The sequence below is a fragment of the Grammomys surdaster genome, unplaced genomic scaffold (assembly GCF_004785775.1).
Source record: "Grammomys surdaster isolate TR1022 unplaced genomic scaffold, NIH_TR_1.0 804, whole genome shotgun sequence".
NCBI lineage: Eukaryota > Metazoa > Chordata > Mammalia > Rodentia > Muridae > Grammomys > Grammomys surdaster.
This window is the reverse complement of record NW_021605223.1, coordinates 19,961-34,012: the sequence shown is the minus strand read 5'-3', so window position 1 is coordinate 34,012 and position 14,052 is coordinate 19,961. Positions and strand designations below refer to the sequence as shown.

Here is a 14,052-nt window from a genome sequence, read left to right as displayed (position 1 = left end):
TAGAACAGTCGTTATAGTTTAGAGCTGTTAGAATTGGGAAAACTGGGAGAAGGGACTGTTTACACTGATGGGAAACTGAGGAAGGAATAGTTGGGAGAAATGTTTGAAAGGGCCTAGGCTGGAAACGGGGAGGAGGGAGTTAAGAGAACGGGTTACTGTTCTGAAACAGCGAGCCCTCTACATCCAGAATCACTACTATGTTGATTAATGGTAGTATATTTAACTTTACTAAGAATAATTTTAAAGAATACACAGCTGTCCATTTTGTATTCTTGCCATCGACATGTTAGGTTCTCGCATGTTAGCATTTTTTTCCACAAGCTTATGGTACCAGCTCATTTCACATATATCCATTTCTTTAAAAAATTATCTAGCTGGGCGGTGGTGGCGCGCGCCTTTAATCCCAGCACTTGGGAGGCAGAGGCAGGTGGATTTCTGACTTCGAGAGTTCGAGGCCAGCCTGGTCTACAGAGTGAGTTCCAGGACAGCCAGGGCTACACAGAGAAACCCTGTCTTGAAAAACCAACCCCCCCCAAAAAAAATTATCTAAAGATAAACATGTCCTTGTTTGCTATTCATATTCCTATTGAAATTGCTGAACCATGTTTGAATCGCTCCTTACTAAAAGCTGGTTCTTGTGCTGGGCTTTTAAGAGTTTTCAAGGTGGTTCAGCAGGTAAACACTCCTGTTGCCCTGCCTGACAACCTGAGTTGGGTCCCCTAGACCCAAATAGTGAGTGCAAGGAGAGGATTTACTCCCCGTACACTGTCACATGACTTCATTTGTGCGGTAGCATGCACGCCCCACCCCCCGCATGCATGAAAACACCAATAAATAGTTTTTGTTTTATTTTTTCTTTCTTTTTTTTAAGATTTATTTTATGTATATGAGTACACTGCGGCTGTCTTCAGACACACCAGAAGAGGGCATCAGATCTCATTACAGATGGTTGTGAGCCACCATGTAGTTGCTGGGATTTGAACTCAGGACCTCTGGAAGAGCATATAGTGCTCTTAACCGCTGAGCCATCTCTCCAGCCCCCTTTTCTTTCGTTTTTTATAAAACTTTTTTTTTTTAATGTGGATGTTTTCTCTGCATGTTGTCTGTGCATGCAGCGCTCGGCGACGCCACAAGAGGGCGACAGGTCCTCCGGAGCAGGAGTGACTCCAGGTCACCGGGTACTCTGTAAAAGCCGCGCTCTCTGCGCTACGTCGTCTCTCCAGCGCCAAAGTCTATCTACGTCCTAAGGCAGACATCCTACAATGTAAAGACATTGTTGCCCAAGACTTTCTTAGGGAGTGTGAGAAATGAAAATCAATAGGGAAATTCAATACGGGAGGGCGGTGCTCCTCCCCTAGCTTCGGGGATGAGCCATCCACGCCTCTGCATCCTCACTTCCGTTACCACGGGAGCCGAGCGTCACGGTTTCTCCACGCGGAATTCTGGGAACTCGTCGGCTTTGGGTTGGCTTGTTAGCCATCTGTCCCCGGGCATCGAGTTCTTTTAACCAGGAACCTCTAGAATGTCTAGATGCCTCTGAGATCGACAGTAACTGCGTCTCGGGCGAGAAGGAAGGAGCGAGGTTTGAAAGGTAAGGAGCAGCGGCGAGCTCCGGAGGGAGCGTCCCCGTGCCTGCAGGCCCTCCGTGCGAGCCGATTCTGCAGCGCTCCCGCAGCCCCCTCTCCCTGCCTGCGGCCCCTCTTCCGCCCGCAGCACCCCTCCGCGCCTGCTGCCCCTTTTCTTGGACTGCAGCCCCATCTCTGCCTGCAGCCCCCTCTCCCGCAGCCCCCTCCTTCTCCTGCCATCAACTTCCCTCTCTGGTCCTGCAGCCCCTTCTAGCAACCTCCTCTTCCGGCCCGCAGCACCCCTCCCGCCTGCAGCCTCCTCTCCTCCCTGCAGCACCCCTCCCTTCTGCAGTTCCCCTCTGCCTCCCTGCAGCCCCTCTGCCTCCCTGCAGCCCCTCTCCCTCCCTGCAGTCCCCCTCCCACCTGAAGCTCCCCCCTGAAGCCATCTGTCCCCTTCCACAGCCCCCTCCATGCCCCTGCGGCTCCCCTCCAGGCCTGCAGCCCCCTCCATGCCCCTGCGGCTCCCCTCCAGGCCTGCAGCCCCCTCCATGCCCCTGCGGCTCCCCTCCAGGCCTGCAGCCCACCTTCTCCACCCCATAGCCGGTTCTGCTTCTGCTTCTGCCCCTGCCGCTAGCTGAAAATGCTCTGTGCATTTTCTGGCTGTTCTGCAAAAGACAGAAATTAGACCTTCCTAGTAGCATACTTGGAGAAAAAAAAAATAGAACGTGATCTGCCCAAAACTGCCCGGCACGTAGGTCTCATGGCCTCTGTGAATCTGCTAGCTACCTCCAGCTATGACCTTTATAGGAAGGAGCTGGCTGCTTGCACTAGATACTGGGGCAAGAACTGTGAGATTTAATGTAGGTGATTTTGTAATTTTTCAATATTTGGTTTCCCCGCAGCCCTGACTTCCCAAAAAGCAGTGCCGGAAGCCACATGTGACTAAGATTGGCTGATGCTGGAGGATGTGTGGGTTGTACACCAGGGAATGACTGTAATTAGAGGTTAGTTTATACAGAGTGTTGTGCTCAGATTGCAAAAACCCCTAAGAGACCACCAGGAACCACAACTCCGATGTAAGCACAGGTGAGTCTTTATTCAAGCTGAGCTGGGGCCACCAGCCTTCTGATGGCACAGGAAGGAGAGTGACCCCAGCTCTAGGTGAAGGGGATTTATAAAGGAAAAATACCGCAAGCAGGGGTTTCTAAGCCTTGACATTACATGACAGGGTAAAGGAATGTTGGTCTCTTTCCCAGAGCCCAAGGATGGGGGCCATATCACTTCAAGGACAGCAGACAGCTTTCTAGACTGTAGCTTTCTCCAAGGACGGCAGCTTAAAGAGTTTGGAGGAGAAGATAGAATCTCTCCTGCTGGGGTTTTTGCCTCTTCATTGGCCGTGTCTCTTCAAGGACAAGTTAACTTAAATAGAGTCTTAAGAACAAAATGGAGTTTATTCTGCTTCCTCAGTCCTTTCAAAAGGAGCCACAAGAGTGGGGATGCTAGCCTCAGGAACTAGGCCGTGCTCAGTCTTCCTGGTCCAAGCTCCCAGAGGAAGCCATCCCGTATCCTGAGTATAGGCTCGCAGGGAACTTGAGAGCAGGCTTTTGTGTATTTGTTGGACCTGTGTGTGTGTGCGTGTGTGTGTGTGTGTGTGTGTGTGGTGTGTGTGTACAGACACTGGAGGTCAACCTCAGGTTCCCAGGAACCATCCCCTGTTTTTCCGTTTAACATGTATGTAGGGGTGGGGCATTGAGTGTGGCTGTGGAGATTAGAAGATCACGTTGAGGAGATGCTGCCCACCCTCCACCCTGTGGAGCCTGAGGATCAAACAGTCAGGCTCTCTGGTAAATGCCTTTACACCAAATCCCCCTGTGGACTTCGAGCTTGCCTAATTTGGCGAGGGCTTTTGACCAAGCAGGCGAGATTAGTCCATTATCTGCCTTCTCAGCACTGGGTTTACAGATCTGTGCCACTGGCATGCAGCCCCCACCCTCCCTTGCCCTGACTTTATAAAATGTGTTCTTGAGATGAAACTCGGGTCTTCACGCTTGCCCAGAAAGCTCTTTACCAACTAAGCCATCGCCCCAGTCCCTAGTATTAGGTTTTTCCAAAAGTTGTTTTCACCAGTTCTGGTTTTTCCAAATAACTTTTTTTTTTTTTTTTTTTTTACGTTATAGACATGGAGATGTCCAAAATTACAGAATCATGTAAAAAAAAAAAATTGTTACTACTTTAGTATGCTTCTGTCAGGTTTTCTTGGGTAAGTTTCCCTCAAATGGCAGCTGTGTTCCTTGGGACTGGCTGACCCCCTGCAGCAGTTCAGAAACTCACCTCCTCGAACCAGCAGAGAGAGTTTCCTCTCCTGGAGACAGTACCCAGGCTTTCAAACCCCACCCAGACTCAAGCTCCGCCCAGATTCCAGCCCCACCCACCTAACTGAGAACTCCTGCAGCTACCCCCCACCCCAAGTCTGCATTCTAATGAGATCCAGGTGACTCCCACACAGGTCCAATGTAAACAGTTCAGGCCAGGGGCTCATCTGAAAATTCAGGCTTAGAAGGTTCACCATGCCACCTGGCACAGGTAGAATGGATCGGAGTACTGTAATCACGGTACTGTGATAACCCCTCCCCCATTTGCTTAATAAATATTGTCAACAGTCACTCCTGCTAAAAATCCCAAGCAACACGAGGCAATGGTGTGTGCAGAGCCAAATTAGGATTCACGACGTGTTCCCTGTAGACTCCTGCGAGTGGATTTATTGCCTTCCGCGTACTTCCATCAGGAGTGGCACGCCGAGTACCAGTTACAGTGGATTAGCGTTATATGCTGTTTTCCTTTTACCATCCTCGACATTATCACCACCGATTACTGAAAGTTTCCTTAGAATTTAAAACGTAGAGAAAATTGCAAAAAAAATCGTACAAGGAGATCTCACATGTTGTGGTTGGGCACACTGTTCTGTAACGTGCTCCTGAATGGAGTACGTATCGTACATGGTATCACTGTCATCCTCTGACCGTAGGCTACATGGAACACGCACCTGACTCTCAGCCGTGTGGTCAGTGGCACCATCGAGACATCTCTCTTTTCCGATTTTTGCCTTTTAGGCTCTGCACCTCCCTGAAGGACGGGTAAAAAGTGAGCGGACCCATGGTAAGTAGAGCTAGCCCTTCTCACTGTCAGAATGCTTGCCCTTCTCGCTGTCAGAATACAGTGGTCTTTCTCAAGCTAGAGGATTTGTCTCATGTAAGGAGACTCAAAGCACTGGAGAGCAGACGAGATGGCTGCTCAGTGGTTAAGGTCCGTGCCTCCAGGCCTGATGACCTAAGTTTGATCCCCAAGATCTACATGGGGAAGAACTGACTTCCACAAGTCATCCTCTGTCTTTTACACAATCACTATCACATACACATGCAGGCCCGTGTGTGTGCACATGCAAGCACACACACACACATATACAATGAGTAAATGTCATTTTAAAAATAGAATGAATGAAAGCACTTGAGGTCTTGAGGATATGCCAAATGCTTGTTTGTCCCTGTAAGTTTAACTGTCCTCCGACTTTTCAGGGCCATTGTGCCTCTAGAAGACATTGGTGTTGACTCTTCTCTTAGGGAGACAGAGATAAACGTTTGTTTACTCCAAGTAGGGAATCCACAACAGACTCAAGTAAAAATACCACACAAGTTCAAGTTGGTGAACTGATGAGTTTATTGGGGTCACTCCCAGGAACAGGGTGACTCCAAGGCAGCTGCATCTTGGAAGCATTTCCCTAGAACTTAATGTACAATTTGCAGACATCTCAATAAGTAGGAGAGGCTCTGCTAGGAAACTCTTGTTGACCTGAATATAACTCTATGACTGAGGGACCTTGGGCATCTGGTCAGTTTCAGGGAGTTTCTGTGACTTATGAGTTGTATAATTTTCCAGAAACTCAAGGAGCCTCCTTTTAGAACTTTCTGAGTCTTTACAAGCTTATTCCCTCTCTCCCCTGAGATTGAGACTATTTTAACTTTGACAATGTTACTAACAGCAGTTGTTTGTAAGATTGAGGTCATATGTGCTTGTTGTAGGAGGCAGTAACATTCAAGGATGTGGCTGTGGTCTTCACTAAAGAGGAGTTCAGGCTGCTGGACTCTGCCCAGAGGAAGATGTACCAAGATGTGATGGTGGAGAACTTCCGGAACCTGCTCTCAGTGGGTGAGGACGGCTGCCCTCTGGCACAAACGTGTGACCTTGGAGTTGGAACATTTCTTGTCTTTTCTGAACTGGATGTTTAAAGACATTTTATTTGTTTGTGATATTTAAGTGTCCTGTCCAGCAGGACATTAAACAGGGGTCCGGGGAGGTCACCTGAAGAGGGTGGGGGGGGACACAGGCAAACACGCAAAGAAATGACGACCTGTCTATAGTCTGATCAGATCACAATTATTGCTTTTTCACACACAGGTAATATGCACAAAAAGGCAGGATGTGGGGAAGGGGATGACACAGGAATGTGGGTGTTCAGGGGATACAGATTGTTCAGGGGGAGTACAGATATCTTCCAGAACAGAGTGTCAGCTGGGTGAAGGTTCAGGAGACAGATCACTATGACTCTGCCTATGATTCACTTGTCTCTATCTAAGTTGGTACTATCCACCAAGGTTATCTATCTACAAGGTCTATGACTAGCCCAGCTTGGCAGCCTTCCACCAAAGCTGCTTGTTTACAATAGCTTCTAGCCATCTGTTTCAGTGTTTTTCCACAGAGACCCAAGACTTGGTGCTAGCAGGCATGTATGTCAGGCCTATGGCTGATTTTAGGCCTTCAGTGTATAAGCAGGGCTGCCCCTGACATTTAAGGACATTTTATTTGTTTGTTTAATTTGTTAGTTTATATATGTATGAATAGGAGTATATAACCTGGTACCCTTGAAACTAGAGTTACAGATGGTTGTGAGTGTTACTGTTATTTTTTAAACGGCGGCACCCAATCTGGCTTGTTGTTAAGGGGCTGCCATGTTTTCAACTAGGCAAGGCCTGAGGCCAAGAGCAGCGGTGTGCTCCCGCCTCTGCTCAACTCTGACCACAGCTCATGCTGGCCAAAGCACCGACCTTGGCCCCCAAGAGACACCAGCGTGGGAGAAGGCTCTGCCAGTCTACCACACTGTCTCCACAATGCGTGGCTGAGTCTAGACCATCCCACCATCTATGGGTACCCGGTAGGAATGAGACTCTAATGCTTAGATTATCCAAAGGCTTTATATATTTGGTAATGCTCAATAACAAGATGCCCACGCAATTAGAGGTGTTACCCAGGTAACTAACCTAGATATGAGTTGTTACCCAGGACTGCTCTCAGTACATGCATGGTCCTCCATAGCTCCTCCATCTCTGCTCTCCTAGCTCCTCCTCTTCCTCTCCTTCTCTCCTCCCACATTAGCTCCTCCCAAATTACCGGATTTATTGTAAAATGTAGCAGGGGAAATATCCTGCTACATGTGAGCCGCCATGCGGGTTCTAAGAACTGAACCCAAGTCGTCTGGAAGAACAACCAATGCTCTCAACAACTGAGGCTACCTCCACATATTATTATTATTGTTATTATTATTATTGTTATTGTTATTTTTATTATCGACATGTATTACGTCTTACTGGATGGTGGTGGCACATGCCTCCGATCTCAGCACTCAGGAGGCAGAAGCAGGCAGATCTCTGTGAGTTTGAGGCCAGCCTGGTCTACAGGGCTACACAGGGAAATCTTGACTTGAAAAACAAATGAACAAACAAAAGTGACAGCAAAATCACATCTTATTTGGTGTGTTTGTGTGTGTGTGTGTGCGTGTGTGTACTCTCTGAGGCTAGACTTAGAGGAATTACAAATGGTTGTGAGCCACAGGATGGGGGTACTAGAAACTGAACTTGGGGTCCTCTGGAAGAGCGGCAAGCACTCTTAACCACCGGCCCATCGCTTTAGCCCCATACTGATCATTTTAAAAAGATACTAATTTTTATTATTTTGATGCGTGTATGTGTGAGAGACATACCTCTGTGTGGGCACCCTCGGAGGCTGGAAAAGGACATTGGACACGCTGACACTGGAGCTAGGTGGTTGTCAGTGCTGGACACAGAACTCTGGGAGAGCAGCAAGTAGTCTGAACCACCAGGCCATCTCTCCAGCACCTCTACTGGCAACTTTTTTTTTTTTTTTTTTTTTTTGGTTTTCCGAGACAGGGTTTCTCTGTGTAGTCCTGGCTGTCCTGGAACTCACTCTGTAGACCAGGCTGGCCTCGAACTCAGAAATCTGCCTGCCTCTGCCTCCCAAGTGCTGGGATTAAAGGTATTGCGCCACCAACTGCCCGGAGTACTGGCAACTTTTAATGGAACATGATATAGTAGAAAACACCAGCATTCCTCAGAAAAAAATAACACACATTGTAGGACAGGAACGAATGGATGCGGAGCAAGTGAAGAGAGGTCTGCTGACTGCAGGCATGCTCAGCGTAGGCCGCTCAGACTGTGTTCCTGACACGCCTGTGTGTGGTGGAAGGGTCCCGTCGTAAGTGGTATTTCTTCCCTGGGCTATGTGTGTGTCAGCTTGAACACACTGTTTTCAGTGTGTTGCTGATGATGTCATCAGCCACTGACGTCCCCCAGTGCAGTTTCACCGGGATCGCGCCCTCTGACAATTGTGATTTTGCATGTTCACAGAGTATCAACTTTTCAAACGAGATAAACCACACTTAGAAAGAGAAGAGAAGCCTCGAATGAGGAGGGCAGCCCAGAGGGAGCGAGATTTAGGTGAGAAATCTTCTGTTACTCATCTCCAGGACTAGCTGTTCTCGGTCCCTATTGCTGGCATTGTGTGGGCCAAGCAGCGTGCTCTGAGCAGTTGTAGCACGTTATTGCTGGAACCTGTACCGGGCACGGTTCTGGGTAGCAGCTAGAAAACTGAGCACCGTAAAATGTTTCTTCCTGTTGACACTGTCGTATAGTAGGAAAGATGTATAATTTTAAAAGGAAAAAAAAATTCAATCAGTAATTGATTTTAATTGGGTTTTATTAGTTCTCTTTACATTTTTTTTATTGTTATTTTATGTGTGTGGGTGTTTGCCTACATGGAGTTATGTATAGCACATGTGGCCCTGGGGCCCATGGAGGTCAGAAGGGGGTGTCAGGTCCCCTACGCGTGGAGTTACATGGGCAGAAGAGTGGTGTCAGATGCTGTGGATGAACCCAGTCCTCTAGAAAAGCGGGCAGTGTTCTTGACTACTGAGCCATCTCTCCAGCCCTTATTGGTTCTTAATAAGGAGCTCAGTAGACTATGTAGTGGGTTCTGTTAGTATTTACACCCCAAAACTTCACTAATAAGGAAAAGGATAAGCTGAAAAGTCACCTTGATTTACATTAAAGTCTAGTACTGTGACCTAAGGCTGAAATCCCAAAGTGTAAACATTTTCCACTCATCCTTCCCTCTGTCTTTATAGGAATTAAGGCTCAGCATGAGAGAGGGGCTGTCCGAGGTAGAGGGTCACCTGAAGCCCTTTCCTGCTGGCAAATCTGGCAGTGGGTCACGGACGACATAACCACGTGTCAAGACTCTGTGGTAAATACTCCTCAGTTACAGGGCCGGCTCCGGTCAGGGTCATCTGCTCACGTTTCTGAATATGAGGACTGTATAAAGAGTCATACAATAAATGTCCCCATCAGTGCCAGAAGGCTCCGGCTTCCCACTTTGAGAACCCAGAAAACTTTCCTGCCCGAGCCACAGAACTGTAAGGATCAATACCACCGAGTCTCCAAGAGAGATGAACCAGGTCAGAGTAAACAGGACATTCAGTCTCCCAGCCGGCTTCCGCATCCCCACTCTGATCACAGAGTAAACAAAAGTAAAGAGTCGCATGGCCCCAGTGATCATGGGGGAGATGGTATGGAGGTGGCTCCATTTGACCAGAATGGAGCGAATCACACTAGACAGAAAAGCTCCCAATGCAAAGAAGCTATTCCCAATCCCTCCAGCTCTGATCCCCACCAAGTGTTAGACTCAGGAGAGAGGACTTGTGAGGGTGTGGACGATGGAAGAGGCTTCCCTTGTGGCACAGATGGCTGTGCTCATCAAGGAGATCGCACAGGAGAAGAACGTAAATTTGGTCATAATCCACATCTCCGCATCCACCAGCCGGTCCACACGGCCGTGAAGCCATTCACGTGTGAGCATTGCAGAAAAGACTTCAGTTGTAAATCGGCACTCAGTGTCCATCTGAAAGTGCACACTAGGGAGAGACCTTACACCTGTGAGACGTGCGGGAGTGCCTTCAGCCAGGCCTCCCACCTCCAGGACCACCAGAGACTGCACACTGGGGAGAAACCGTTCAAATGTGATGCCTGCGGCAAGAGTTTCAGCCGCAATTCACATCTGCGCTCCCACCAGAGGGTCCACACCGGAGAGAAACCGTACAAGTGCGAGGAGTGCGGGAAGAACTTCATTTGTAGCTCAAATCTCTACATCCACCAGAGAGTCCACACAGGAGAGAAACCCTATAAGTGTGTGGACTGCGGGAAAGAATTTAGTCGCCCTTCGAGTCTTCAGGCTCATCAGGGCATTCACACCGGAGAGAAATCCTACGTATGTACTGTGTGTGGTAAAGGCTATACTCTGAATTCAAACCTCCAAGTTCATTTGAGAGTCCACACCGGAGAGAAGCCGTACAGTTGTGATGTGTGTGGGAAGGGCTTCAGTCGCTCTTCACAGCTGCAATCCCACCAGAGAGTTCACACGGGGGAGAAGCCTTACAAGTGTGATGTTTGTGGTAAGAGCTTTGGTTGGCGGTCAAACCTTATAATTCATCACAGAATCCACAGCAGCGGTAAACCGTACAAGAGCAAGAGAGACGGTAAAAACATCAAGGAATCCATTCAGGAAAATTGTTCTATAAAATAGCGCTTGAAAAGACTTGTGTCACGTGGATTCTTTTTTTTTTTTTCACTTAAAATAGTTTAGTGTGGGAGGCTGGAGGGTGGCTTGACAGTTAAGCGAAAAGAACCTAATTCCCTGCATCCGTATGGTGGTTCGCAACTATCCATTACATACGTTTCAGAAAATCCAATATATGGCACACATACATGAATGTGGGCAAAACATTCATACACATAACGTAAATAATTTTTTAAAAAACAAGTTAGTGTATGTGGGAGCACACACATGCTAGTGTAGGCATGTCACAGAGTATATGTGGAGATCAGTACCTTTTGGAAGGCAGTTCCCTCTTTCAAACTCAGGCTGTCAGGCTTGGTGGGAGCTCCTTTACCCAGTGAGCATCTCACTGGCCTGTTTTGAGAATTCTTTTAATCATTTTTCAAAATGAAGACGGCCCCATTAAGGTCGGTGTTTCCGCTCCTTCCATCCCAGTGTTTCCGGGCACTGTTAATTAGTTATAAGGAAGCTGTAGTTGCAACCGTGACCTTTTTCAGTTGTCCCGTAGAGAACTTTGGGAACGATACCTCACCAGGGCTTTGTGGAAGTGTCTTACAAAGACGAGGTGCTGCTGAGTTGGCATAGTCCTAGTGCTGAGGTGCTGAGTACGGAAAAGATGGTATTTGTTAGTAAAATGGGGCCATGCTTTCGAAACGGTTGAGACGTAAGTCTCTGTTACAGGAGCCCTAGCAGCCTTAATAGAAACTCAGAAGCAGCCGAAATATAAAAACCCACTTTGGACCTGGGGAAGTATCTCAGTGTTCGAATACTTCCTCACCGTGCACAGGTCCTGGGTCCAGTCCCCAGAATAGACAAAAAAACTCAATACTGTCATCTGCCGTCAACTTGGCATTGTCTTTTTATGGATAATATTTGTCCTTGTCCACTTGAGTTCCATCTTGGATTTTGTCTCGTGTTTTTGTTTGTAGAATCAGTTATCCTTTCTGACTGTATAGGCTGAAGACGAGTTTTGTTAGCCTGGCAGTAACAAGATACCCCACACCACACTATGGATTCTTCTTTGGCACTGTCTAGGCTAGATGGGAAATGCACCCCCACCCCCACGCCCCAAGGATTTGAAGACTTGACCCCTGAGTTACTAAAACTTTGGAAATGGGGCCTCGAGGACAGACGTTTGCTTCTGGTTCTGGCTTGCCTTTTCTGCTTCTTGGACCAAGCACCAGATGGGAACCTGCATTGATATGCGCCCAAGCCAGAGTTGTCTCCACCAGGCCTTTCGAGCTATGATGCACTGAAATCCCTTTTAAACTGGCCCAAAGAAAACTTTCAAGTTGTTTCTGTAAGGTGTTTGTTTGTTTGTTTTGCCAGTAACCCCCAAAGCAATACAAACTACTTAACAGCCCAAGGATACAAGGACTAATTTTTGTGAAGTGGATGAAACGGCCAGAATAAGGGGCGTCTGGAAGTTGTAGTTCGGAAGCTCACAGACCCCCTTTTTTTTTTTTTTCCTTTTTTCTCTATTGGTCAGGACTTGGTTCTTCCAGTAGTGAGAGAGTTCTGGGAAGTGTATTCCAAGGCTATCTGGAGGGCGGGCGCTCCCGATGGCTTCTGGGAAATGTAGTTCAGGTGCTAGGGCATGCTAAGCCGCGTCCTGGAGACCAATGCTATGGTCCTCTTTCAGATCAGGGAGGCGAGTCCATCCCACATCTCCTTGAGTCCCTTTCAAGTCTTTTTAGCCTGCAAGACGGCCGCTCCCAGAGACCGGAAGTAGGGCACAGGCCCTCTAAGACCGGAGGTTCGCAACCCCCAAACTTCAACCCCAGTTTCTTCGGTTGTTTTGAGTCGGAAGTTGGCCGTAGCTGGGATGGTTCTCAGTTAAAATGTAACGGTGACAGCATAGCCGTCCGTCTTTTGCTGTGGGCCCATCCCGTTCCCAAGCGTCCTTTTCCTCCCTGGAAGCCAGGCCCTGGCTCTAGGAGACTGCCGGGTCCTTTCCCTCACTTCCCTCAGAAAACAGTCTGCATGCATCCTTTCCCTCAGTGTCCCCAAAACAGCAGGAAGGAGGGACTTGTCATTGCCCCAAGTACTGCATCGAAGATGCTTTCTTGTTGGGGTGTTCCTTCACATCACTGGGGTCCCTTGATCCCGAAAATTGACCACCAGGAACATGATCATATTTTATCTGCTTTAAAAAAAAATCTTATTTTTTTAGTGTGGGTTTGTGCGTGTGTGTGTGTGTGTGTGTGTGTGTGAGAGAGAGAGAGAGAGAGAGACAGACAGACAGACAGACAGACAGACAGACAGAAACAGAGACAGAGAGACAGTGTTTACGTGGAATGTGCACGTGTGTAAGAAAGAGGGAGAGGGAGGCACCGTGGAGTGCCTGAGGAGGTCAGTCATGCCCTGGAGCACGGGCTCCAGGAGGTTGTGGGTCACCTGACAAGGATGCTACGAGCTGCAAGTGCTCTTAATGGCTGCGGCATCTCTCCAGCCCCCACCCATTTTTTTTGAGACAGGGTCTCTAAAATGTATCCCGTTGGGGGCTGGGGTGGGGCGGGAGGCCTCAAACTCACGGTACAGTAAAAGATGACTTTACTCCTGATCACTCTGCCTCCACCTCCCAAGTGCTAGGATTGCAACCGACGGTCTCCACACCTCATATGCAGTGCCTTGTGTCATTAGAAAACAGTCGGAATTATTTAATGTGTGGTCAGTCTACTTGCTAATGTGTATGTATGTGGGGATTATTTGAGTTCGAGTACAATGACATGTCTTAAATTGAATCACTAGGAAAATAACACCTTTCTTATTACACACACACACACACACACACACACATATATATATATGTTTTTTAACTTAATGGCTCCTTCTGGGAGCCCCTGGCCTGGAGAGGTTGAAACAAGACACAGAGTAGGACTCTGGTGTGGCTTTACAGACTGAGAGTCTCCAGATGTTCTAGCTCTCTAACTATCCTGAATGCTGATGATAACTTCTTCTTCTTCTTTTTTTTTTTGTTTTGTTTTTTTTTTTTTGTTTTCGAGACTGATGATAACTTCTAAAACATCCTAAAAACTTTCTTGCTCATTCTGAGGGTTAAAAGCGCTGGCTCAGGCGATTAACACCAGTAGCTGACCAGTGGGGGATTAAGTAAGGGATTAATTGCTAGAGCCTTTTCCCTTTTGTCCCTGTGCCTCTCCTCTCCCTTGTAAGAGCAGGAAGAAGGTTGGAGCAAAAAACTTGTATTGAACCTGGAGAAGAGAATTACATTTGCAGAAGGAAAAACTTTTATATAAGCAAATACACATAAACTCACAAAAATTCATATACAGATTCACCCATGTGCATTTATGCATTTCCATTCAAACCAGCTAGACCCAGTTTGCATGCATTCTCACAATTACATACTTACACATGCACATATTCTCACAATTACATACTTACACACATGCATACATTCTTACAATTACATACTTACACACAGGCATGCAGTCTCACAATTACATACTTACATACACACACATGCATTCTCACAATTACATACACACACGCATACATTCTCACAATT

General features: G+C 47.5%; 1 protein-coding gene across 3 annotated transcripts; it reads left to right on the top strand.

Moving 5' to 3' along the window:
- The first annotated feature begins 1,451 nt into the window (after nt 1-1,451).
- Nucleotides 1,452-10,502, top strand: LOC114633944 (zinc finger protein 226-like). Of its 3 annotated transcripts, none has more exons than XM_028782545.1 (6): nt 1,452-1,591; nt 2,468-2,569; nt 4,676-4,721; nt 5,642-5,768; nt 8,261-8,350; nt 9,037-10,502. In XM_028782545.1, exons 3-6 carry the CDS (start codon nt 4,719-4,721, stop codon nt 10,488-10,490), a joined length of 1,674 nt encoding a protein of 557 aa, XP_028638378.1. In that variant the 5' UTR covers nt 1,452-1,591; nt 2,468-2,569; nt 4,676-4,718; the 3' UTR covers nt 10,491-10,502. The 3 variants fall into 3 exon arrangements, with proteins under 3 accessions (XP_028638378.1, XP_028638377.1, XP_028638379.1); XM_028782544.1 differs by having other exon boundaries at nt 2,468-2,651; XM_028782546.1 differs by lacking the exons at nt 1,452-1,591; nt 2,468-2,569; nt 4,676-4,721 and having other exon boundaries at nt 5,653-5,764.
- The last annotated feature ends 3,550 nt before the right edge of the window (nt 10,503-14,052 follow it).

Excerpts from the sequence above, each read along its gene's own strand:
- LOC114633944 (XM_028782545.1), top strand. Across the intron at positions 5,769-8,260 it reads CCGGAACCTGCTCTCAGTGG|AGTATCAACTTTTCAAACGA; the intron begins GTGAGGACGGCT and ends GCATGTTCACAG. Across the intron at positions 8,351-9,036 it reads CCAGAGGGAGCGAGATTTAG|GAATTAAGGCTCAGCATGAG; the intron begins GTGAGAAATCTT and ends CTGTCTTTATAG.